Source organism: Melampsora larici-populina (genome assembly GCF_000204055.1).
Source record: "Melampsora larici-populina 98AG31 unplaced genomic scaffold MELLAscaffold_118, whole genome shotgun sequence".
Taxonomy (NCBI): Eukaryota; Fungi; Basidiomycota; class Pucciniomycetes; order Pucciniales; family Melampsoraceae; genus Melampsora; species Melampsora laricis-populina.
The window spans coordinates 31,873-43,073 of NW_006768882.1; the positions used below are offsets into that span (position 1 = coordinate 31,873).

The 11,201-nt window shown below is 37.9% G+C and overlaps 1 protein-coding gene across 1 annotated transcript; it reads right to left on the reverse strand.

Annotated features, from left to right (window-relative positions):
- Window positions 1–2,270: 2,270 nt before the first annotated feature.
- On the reverse strand, window positions 2,271–4,224 carry MELLADRAFT_84553 (uncharacterized protein; the record flags this gene model as incomplete). The annotated part of the gene is made up of 9 exons (XM_007419004.1): window positions 2,271–2,490; window positions 2,548–2,684; window positions 2,826–2,913; window positions 3,001–3,196; window positions 3,284–3,416; window positions 3,503–3,647; window positions 3,731–4,019; window positions 4,099–4,140; window positions 4,209–4,224. The coding sequence occupies 9 exons, from the start codon at window positions 4,222–4,224 to the stop codon at window positions 2,271–2,273; spliced, it is 1,266 nt and encodes a 421-aa protein (XP_007419066.1).
- Window positions 4,225–11,201: the final 6,977 nt, after the last annotated feature.

Sequence of the window (11,201 nt, forward strand, 5' to 3'; positions counted from 1 at the left end):
GAATAGCGAACACCGAATTTGAGGTTTGGAAACCTCTGAAATTTCAGGTCGCAACACTGCGACGGGGGTGTCCGCAAATCTTAACTTGAACCCCCCTAATACAATTTCATCAAATTGGAGTTCTTTTTTTTTATTTTGAAGATACAATGATATGATGGTTTCACCTTATATTTATTTTCTTTTTTCTCGGGTTTGATTTTCCATTTATCAAGGCTTTGATTTTCTTTGATCACGGCTTTGATTCATCACGGCTTTGATTCCTCTCGGCTTTGAAGTCTTGTTTAGTTGTATTTAGAAATTCAAATTTCAACTTGAACTTGATTTTGATCTTTTCTCGATATCCTCAAAATCCTACAATCCACTGTCATCCCAAAAGTTAGTCTAGAAAAATTATTTGATAAACATTTTGATCTTCAACTTTATCATCATCAAATACTCAAACGATTATATCCAGCTCATTATCTATTCAACTTGGACCTAACTCAATCTCTGAATTCACAACTTTTACAACTTCTGTGGCTATCAAACTTTTACATTCATGTCTGCTCCAGTACCAGCCTCTACAGATGAATCGAAAGAAATCAAACTACTACCACCTTCTATCTCAGTACACTTCAAATGCTTACCGATTCGGGCTGATGCAGATGATTTGAAGAAACTTTTGGCATCACTTGGTTTTCAAGTACAATCCACCAGAATTATATATGATCACACGACTGGCTTAAGCAAATGCTATGGTTTTGCTCTCTTCCATAGTCTAGAGCATGCTCAGAGTTTTATCGATCGGTTTTTCCCTAGTATTCCTTGGAAGTATCCTGATGGTTCAGCTCCTGAAGGATCCGATTTCATTATCAAAGTGAATTATAGCCTTAATAGAAATATCCTCAAAAACAATCAGCGAAAATCAATGGAGACTCCCAATAATCAACTCACCAAAAACTTGCACATTGTCAAAACTGTCGATACAGCTAATGGAAATATCCTCAAAAACAATGAGCCAAAATCAATGGAGACTCTCAATAATCAACTCACCAAAAACTTGCACACTGTCAAAACTGTTGATACAGCTAATCCAAGTATTTCCTTTTTCTTCTTCTGTGGTTGTCACCCTGATATGAAGTGATCACTAACATGATTTATACGTCCAATTGTCATCAATCCAGGTAAAGTGACAACCTCATCCAGCAGCTCACCTACCTTAATTCGACTACGACTATCATCTGCAAAGATTCGAGAAGTGAATACTCAAGAAGTCAATACTGCTGAAATGACAACCTCCGTTTCTGGAAATGACGAATTTCTTGATTTAGACCCAACGAAATTCATATTTGGTCGTACTTGTTTCCTATGTCAATCAAAGATGAAGCTGCTTGAAACGCCAGAAGAACACATGCAAAGCGAGGCACACAAGTTAATGCTGTTCTGACCCTTTTCAACTGAAGACTTATGTTTCCCCCATGACTTGGTCACGCCTGGAACTGACCTGAACTTTGAATCGTTTTTCTGTGGATTTATAAATGCCACAGATGAAGTCACAAAGTGAATTCTATCGATCGCAATTCCAGATTTTCAATGATCAACTCAAGTCCGACCCTGTTCCTATTCATTATATAATTGGCGAGGCAAAAGCTCAATCAGGCCAGAAGTGTGGGCATGGTGGGCCGAGGACTACACAAGCCATACATGATGTAAATTCGTAGCCTTTCTTGATTTTTATTCTTTCTCTTGATCTGAATTGGTTTTTTTTGATTCATAAATGCAACAGGTGCAAAAAGATGACGACAGCAGCTCTCCACCACTCATGAAGCGCGGGCGAGGCCGGCCAAAGAAAATAACCCAAGACGGGAACGCTGTAAAGAAGCGCCGTCCAAAGGAATCAGCCGAAGGCGGGAACGCGGTAAAGAAGCCCCGGCCAAGTGAATCAGCCGGAACAATATCAAGAAGCGCCGGCGAGGTCAGCCAAGGAACGAGCTGAAGACGCAACACAATATTACGAAGCGTAAGGCAGGCCGGCCAAGGAAATTACCTGAAGCCGACAACAATTGAAATGATAGCCTTCCTGTAACAAGCTAATTGCATAGGCAAATATTGTTCTTTTGAATATCTTCATAAGTATCAATAGTTCATTTTTTTTTATTTTGAAGATACAATAATATGATGGTTTCACTTTATATTTAAATAGCTTTTGTAGTCAGACAAATTGAATTTGACAAAAGGGATAGAAAAATACAAAAAAAGAAGGAAAAAAAGGGTTTTAAATACAAGTTAAGTTAAGGAGGAGTAGGACCATTCCAATGATATTCACCTGGTTGAATCCAACCCGGAATAGGATTACCAAACCCCTTTAACCTTTCATCAATTCTACACCAAGGAGGTACAAATTGGATCTCTTTTGATTTAAAAAATCGATCTGTATCTGATTGATGATATCGTCTACATTTGGATGTAAAACCGTAAGGGAAAATATACCCTCTTTGACCTGATCTATACCTAGAAAATTTCAAGTGGGTTAGTATTGTGCCAAAGATTGAGGGTAAGGGGGCTTACCGGTTTGATAAATTGATGATAATGTCTAGTTCTTTTAATCCTGTTAATTGTTTTCGAGCATATGATAAACAATTACTGGCTTTTCTTTGTAATTCAGTCTCATTTTGTAATGCGTTGTGAATTTTCTCATTGATTACCTTTTGTTGAAATGCAACAAAACAAAAGCAAAAAAGATGAAGTAAATTAGGAATCGGTTTCTGTTTATGAGATATGTATGCAAATTGGAAGTCGCAAGGATATTTGAAAAGGGAATGGATAAAGGAGAAATGTGTATTCACTTCTATTGAATCATAAAGTCCTAATTGGATTATATTTCCTTTCAAAAATGAATCATGTTCAGTTACCAAATTACTAGCAATCACACATCTTATACAAAATCAAAAAGAAACAAGAATCAAAATCAATTCTAACACCATAAAGAAGAATATAAAGAAATAGAGTATTGTTACTAACCCAGAAAGCATCACTTGGGCAAATTTCCTGATGGCTTTTTCTTCAATTGAACCATCAAAGATACATATCTTTGTAGAACGAATCGAATGAGCAAACGATCTTAAAATCTCTCTTTGATATGAATGTCTAGATGAATTCCAATTTAATGTTTTAGGTCTTGATTTTATAAAATGATTGAAGGGTTTAACAAATGGAGCTTCGTTTGGGAAAAAAACAAAATCTAAATCAGAATTGAGTTTTCTTGGGGGGGAGATCGGATTTAGAAAAGGAATAATGAATTTACGTGGTGAGATTAGTTTGGTTATGAATGTTTGGTGGTGTTTGATAGCTTCATTGATAGTTAATCTTATAGGATAATATCCTGCATCTACTTTCCCAATCAGCATTGCATTCGTGGTTTTTTCCTCCCAACGATCCTACACAACCCTCCCAAAATCCATACAATAGATGTCAGTTTGGATTCCTTGTAAGTCAAGCGCTGATGCTGTGGGGATGTACTTACGACTGGAAAGAAATCCCATTCGTTGGCTGTGTCTGGTACATGAGCTATTAATTGAAAAGCAAGATCTTTTCGATCGTTATACTTGAATTTCTTCATTTCTAGTATCCTTTCCACCGAATACATTTCAAGAGCTTCATGAGCATACCTTCAGAAAGACCAAAAAAATTGTCAACACAATCAACAATTTTTTTCAACCGCTCTCCCAATTCAAGCTAAGAAATTACTAACCTGACCATAGTCACATTAGCATGTAAAAGATTGGCTTCCCAAAGACATTGATTGTTATTACAATCACCTGCTTTAACAAACAAAAGGGTACCACAACTTAAAGAATGAGTAGCTTGATCAAATTCATCTTGAATTTCAGGTGAACCTGAATGTAAAAAAACGATCGAAAAATAACCACAACCAAAGACTCGATTGATATTAGATGACATTGTATCTGGCTGATAATACCCTTTATAACCTGGTCCCCAAAAATATGGTTCTATATTTGGGTGTCTATATTTTGCTGCTTCTAAATGAACGCAATCCAAAGAAGTATATAAAGGCTTCGGGTTAGATTATGGATTGAAGTAAAGTATGGATAAAATTACCATATAATTCGTAAAGAAAGGTATCCATTCGAGTCACTGAATCTGATATCAGAACAGAATTACATCAGAATCGTCAAAATGAGAGTAAGATTGGAATGCTCAAAACGTACCTTGAACAGTACTCATGAAGAGAATTCGGATCGGAGGTTGACCATGATGATGAATTGGTTTATGAGGTTCAAATGGATCATCTTCCTCAAGTGTATCATTATACCAAGGTCCAAGAGTTTTCGATTTTGATGGAGGAAGAATTGTTTTTGATTGATAGTGGTATTCATAGTAGTAGTAGGATAGTGAGAGTATGATAGTTATAATTATATGGGTAGTGATGGCCATCTTGAATTTTGGTTGTTTGTTAGTTACGTTTCTTTTTGTCGTCAGGACTCTGTCTTTTTATATATGATTTGAAATTAGTTGGAGTGAGACATTTTGAGGTTGAGTCTGGTCCTAGATCTCACTTTGTTCATCTTCACGTTGTTGTCTGATGAACACTTTCACGAGTTCACATCAGTGTTACACGAGAGACCAAAGGGATGAAGAATAATTGGAAAGAGTTATCTAAACAAATCAAGAGATCGAAAAAAGGGATCCATGAACTGCAATCTAGAAAATGATCCCGTTTTGAAGGTTGATGGGTTCGTGACCATCACTTTTCAATCAAAGAAAATCCTGTGAGTAAAAGTGAACAGTTGGTTTACATTTTTCCAAGCCATGAAATCATTTCAAACTCCAGGAGAATTTGAACAAGGGTAAATGATTTAACCACATGATCAACTCATTTTTTCTGCTTGATGGTTCCAAATTCTCTTGCCTGAGGCTCAGTAAAAGTTCCCTTAATCAAGTTTCTTTTGGTGAACCAATGATAAAATCAGTTGGAGAATATGCCATAAAACTTGCTGCAATAACTAGGCATTCCAAGTTTAACCCATGCTTTACCGATTTTTTTCCGTTCCTTTCAAGTAATGGACTTTGAAGTAGCCTTCAGGCTTGAGAAAAATTCTCATCCATCTTTTAATCCTATCAAAGTAGTCTTGCGGGAGGGACTTGGATAACTTGCATCCAACTAAACACACATGAAACAAAAACACACAAACATGTCAAGAAAATGATGTCTTTCCTTCTCATATTGTAACCTGAATCCTACGCACATCAATAGATTTGGTATACCCATGAAGCAACATCAGAGATTTGGGATTAAATGTACTCTAACGATGCCGAGAAGGAGAGTCATACGATTGAATACCCGAAACCCAAAAAAATTAGCGTCGAGGTCTCCATAGCTCAGTGGTTTAGAGCGGCCGCCTGCAGTGTATGCAGCTGCATAGCGGCAGGTCACGTGTTCAAATCACGTTGGGGACTGATGGTGGGCGATGTCTTGAACACATGACCTGCTATTTTTTTTCTTGCTCCATCACTCTGTCCTCTCCGTCATGCTTTTTCTCAACATCAAACCAGTTGGCTAGTCAGATTTCTGCGGGTGAGTATAGTCTACTGTCTCAATATAAATTGTAAGCCAAAGTCGTCTTCCAAAAGGTTGGAAATCTCTCTCTTAGTGGTTGCATAGACTCGGATCAGATTGGAACTGGATCACATCGGGTGACAATAGTAAAAGGTGAAAGTGGAGCAATTTGATTGCAGATGAACGCTGGGTCACAAGTCAGCAATGGCATACTCAGTCTTTTAAGAATATGCTAAGCAATACTCATTCTATTCTATAACTAAATGATAGTTTGAATGAGTTACCAAAAATTGACCAAAAGACAAAAATAGAGTGATATGTGACATAATTACTTTAAACTTTAGGATCCCACTATTTTGAGCCCGCGGGTAAAAGTCCGCAGCCCGGAGGCGGGTCCGGACACCGGGCACACAGAAGAATGACTCCCCCCAAAAAAAAGGGCTACACCTGGGGCGCTTCAACTCAAAGTTGATAAATGTTTTTTTTCTCTTTCTTGATTGAAGCCGACTTTTTCAAAAATCCAATTGTCATTTGTTCTCTCTCTCTTGTTGTTCACCAATGCATTTTAAAGGGCATACACATAAATTCATAAATTGCACATGCACAGAAGCATAAAATAGAAGGAGCGAACATACATAGCATAGCATAATAGCATACAATACACCCGAACCAACAGGAGTAGAATTGAGATTACAAATGATAATGCGCCAAACGATGGTAGAGAAAGAAGTACAAGAGAAAGAAAGATAAAAAACCTGCCAAACAAGGGTGGTGAAAACAAGATTACACAGGCTACTACAGATCATTCATCAAGGTTGCGTCGATTTTGCCACAAGTCCATCTGAGATTGATATTGCTTAATGCATTGAGGCATTTGCAAGGTCTCAATAACTTCTGAGAGGGGGCAGTATAATGGTGGGAAAGGAATTGATTGTGACCCGCAGCCCAAACCGACAAAGTGATTGGCATTCACGAATGCAAGGACTATTGGGTTTTTATCGTTCGGCTGTGTGCAATAAGGTAAAAAACTGTAGCAGTTGCTTTTGAGACAATCAAAAACAACCAAAGGGAAGTCATAGGCACTGGCAATGACATAGCCTAAATAAGGGATACACATCCAGAAGTCTTCAGAGCATGTTGGCCCCTGCGGTTGAAGCTGATTCAGGAGATTGGTTACGACTTCAGAGGCAAAGGTGTTCCCCAAACGGTGAGTCCGAGTGCGCATACTTGGAGTAGTGATAAGGGTTTCATGTGTGTCCTTGTTTGATATAAGCTCCTCAAGTAATTGTTGGTGAACTAAAACATAAGCATCATTGTGATATACGTTGATTGAATGAGCTATGGCAAGGTAACCACAATTCCCATATGGTGGTGGACTAAATACCGACTTGATGTAAGGAACTATGGTATTGGGTAGTTGTTTCAATACTTGTTGCATTCTTTTGCAATGTTTTTGATGTAGTAATGTGTGTGTCCGGTAAACTGTTAGATGATGCCAAAGATTCTGTCTCTACTGGAAAAACTGCAGAGCCAAAAGCCCAACTGTCTTCAAGTGTTGATCGTACCAGTGGGTCCTTTGGTTCTAAGTGGAGATTGGTGGAAATTAAGCAGAGACTGAGTTCTGGAATAAGGACCTGTTGTAGGTAAAAATCTTGGTTGAGAGGGGCTGCCTTTTACAACTGAGATGATTGTATGAAGTTTGATCTTTCAAGAAAATGGACTCTAGAGTTTGAATGATGATCTCATATGCTTGATATCCGTAACTGGGACATTTGAACAGCAGTAAACATTAGTTATTACATTTTTTCCACAAAACATCAAATAAATGATAGCAGAAACAAAAGTCATACTGACTATCCGGGTTGCTCAACCTCAACGTTGCCTAACTGACCAGCAAGGGTGAAAATGTGCCTGCCCTTGGTTTTCAGATTGCTCATAGCTTTGTTGAGGTAGGTGGAACCTTTGATTTTGTTGACAATTTTGCTCGAAATGGCTGTATGTGTCAGCCCTGAGTACATACAGATGTACCCAAATGCTAACCTATGACATATAACCATCACCTAGAAATATAATTACATGTACATACAGCCTATAATATATATGTAACATGTAAGAAAAACATATATGACCTCTAGTTACATATGCATATACCCAAGAAATGACATGTAGCATTTAAAATTACATACAAAAACACTAGTAACATCTTGTAACTCAGTATCAAGAGTTAAAACAGGCTTATCTTATATGAAACACTTAATGATTACATAACATAACATTAAGTGTACGTAATCATAAAAACATTAAAATATTAAAGGATCCCACTATTTAGAGCCCCCTCGGCTGATATCCGGAGCCCCCCGGGTTTTCACTAAAACCCGCGTGACCTGTTGATACCCCACTTTTTTAGCCTATATAACACATGTTCGGACCTCAAGGGCTCCTTGAGGGCTCCCTAATAGGGCACAAAATCACAAATGAGCCCCTTTTGGATTGTCAATTGACGTATTTGGAGCCCCTTCATCATTGATGGGGCAACAAATATGATGAAAACAAATGCAAGGGCTCCCAAATTGTTTGGCGCCCGGACCAACCCTTGCATGACGGACAACATTGGCCCTTCAAGTGCCCAGCGATACACTTACATATAGAAGTTCTCATCTCTCCCTCACACTTACAAACTCGATTCAAGATTTTCAATGTTCTCCTTCTAATCACATCAAGTTTCCACCACCACCACCCATTACCTTTTCACTCAATCAATTCGATCAATTGAATTATTCACCTGGACACTTCTACTACTACTGCTACTGCTACTACTACTACTACTACTACTAAAGTGATCACCATTTAATCTTAGCTAACACTCCCAAAAGTTTACTCAACCATACTTCTAACATTACTGACAGTTCAATTGAGAGTAGTAGTTGTTCTCATCTTCCTAGTCATGAACCTTCAATCAATTTCCCTTCTCCTTTTCATCATGAAGATCAAAAACAACCACATCGGGCTCCTTATAAAGATATGTGTTGTACGTATTGTCATGTCTTTGTTACCTCTAGAGGTGTCAAAGTTCACAAACAACGTTGTCTTCGTAAGAACGAAGCCAATGCTAGTCTTTTACAAGAATTGGCGGTTAATGACTTACAAGCTCATGCAATAGCTGACCAAGAGGTCAGTGATCTCAAAGTGCTCTGTTCAAAGTGATCTCATTCTCAACTTGAACTTTGATCTCAATTGCAATCAGATGTATGAAAAATTGGTCAGAAACTTATTCAACGAGCTTGAGTCGACCGGAAGGTGATCAAGAGAGCGAGGCTTGCTCAATGGTGACTATCTCAGCAATTCAATGTTTATTGATTAAGATCATGGGTGGGCACATGATGAGGATAGAGAAATGATGAGATTAAATAAATAAATGGAGCCCCTTGTGGAGCCCCTTCTTGGAAATGGGGCGCCTGATTTGTTTGTAGCCTTGGGTCCAACCTGAAAGAGGGCTTTGGATACTGTTCCAAGGGCTCTAAATAGTGGGGTCCATATTTAATACAAACCTAATATTGTAAACATTGTGTATATCACAATACTAGGTTTAAAAGCTAGAATATATAAACCAGAACCTGCTTCATCCCCAAAGGAGAAACCAAGTTTATACAGACCTATTTCTAAAGAACCATCAAGAGTTCCAATAGAATAAAAATCAAGAGTATTACAAATAGTAATACTAGTGATTCATTCTATATTACCTTGATTATTCCTGACTAGATCCAAGTAAGTTATACACTTCCCTTCTGGATCCTCTACTTCCCCTAAGTAGTTTCTATACTAGGTTGGTGACCTCTGAGATAATAACCAAACAGGTTGGTGACCTCTAAGAGATAACCAAGATAGTGATCTTCATAATCACTCTTTATCCAATTACCAAGAAGGATATTGGAGAACATTGGGATCCTGTTCTCAGCCTTTACATTTAAGTAAATCAAATCTCTTCTTTAAGAGTCAACTGACTGTAGTCTGCCAGGGTTTGTACCAGCAGACTCTTAGTTGTTTATCTATTATCCACTCATCTCATCCCCTCTCACCTTTACTCTTACCTTCCTATCATCCTCCTCTCCTCTTGTAACTAATTATAATTTGAAATATAATACTGTTCTTTATACTTCACTACATACCTAGTCCCAATACTACCTTTTAGTGAGTGTAGCCTCCTCTAAAGGAGTCACTACTCTCACAGTATGAGACTTGATGCGACTACATTCATAAATCAAGGTGTAATCATCAGTTACATGACCAAGTGTTATGCTAGATGATAGAAGATGATAGGTAACAAACCCTTCTAATCCAACAAAGTTGAGGGATGTTGGCCATCCCTTGCTGATGCCAAGTAGAATGATGTCAGTTTTGGCAAAATGTAGCTGGCAAAAGTCCGCGGTCTGTGTGAACTGGACAAAATTTCAAGTGAAAAGTACAAGTTATAAAGTGAAAAGACAGTTGAAGTGGTTTAGGTGAAAAGACTTACTGGCAGAGACTTTGCTGCCACACGCCCAATTCCCTGGCGTATTTTGGGCATTGCCAAAAGGGTTGCTTTCATGGTGAGGAGCTTTGTTGACGGTTTAGTGGGAAGAGGATCATCACAAAAAGGGCATAATTCTTGAGAATCTTTGGATTCTTTGGAATGTTCTTCAACGTCTGAATATGTACACTCTTGGTTATCTTATTCTGAAGCAGATAATCTTTTGTCTTTGTCTATATCTGATAATGAAAGAGGAACAAAATCAAAATCTTCCATGACATTAACCGATGAAGTGCTTGCAACTGCAGTGTCAGTTGTTGGTTGGGATTTGGAACTAGAAGACCCGCTGGTTGAAGGAACAGGGCCATTGGATTTGGCCAAATTGGCCCGGCAACGAGGACATGTTGTAATTCGGTGACCACCACCTGAGCAATAGCTACACTGGTTGATACAGGGCCTTTTGCTAGCCTCTGCCAATTCAACATTGGGTTTCCATCAGCTGGTATTGTTGGTGTTGGGTCCAGGTGCAGATCATTTCCCTTTGTCACCCCGTGGTTGGCCTCAAGTGTCGGATTTGAACTCCGTGTTGTGGTGATCAATTCAAGGGATCAATCAAAAAATTTATTATTAGTAGTTTACCAGTTTACTAGAAAAGTTTAGCAGGGAAGAAAATTCAAAATGGAGGTTTTTGGATCAATTGAAGCTCTTATAGGCTTATGTATTGGTCATTGGGTTAACATTACATCATTTTATTTCACATTACTTATTAAGATCATTAGAGTTCATTCACAAATTTATTACAAAAAGAAAGAAAGAAAAACATAAGAAAAATTCGAAAATATAGGTATACAGGTTGGAAAATGGTTTTGAGGGTATTAATAATAAAGTTATGGGTATTATGAGGTTAGAATATGAAAGAACAACATTATATTATACTGTATCAATTTTAAACTTGAAGGTTGATGAGAAGAAACAGAAGTTATTAGAGAAAAGGTACTTTTTCGAAGTTGGTAAACAGGGTGTATACGTGTAGTTTGCATATGTAATGGTGGTAATAGTGAAATTTAAGGTTGCTAAGAGGATTTTCCGGGATTTTTAAGGTTATAGAGGATGATTTCATATTACATGAGCAAGAAA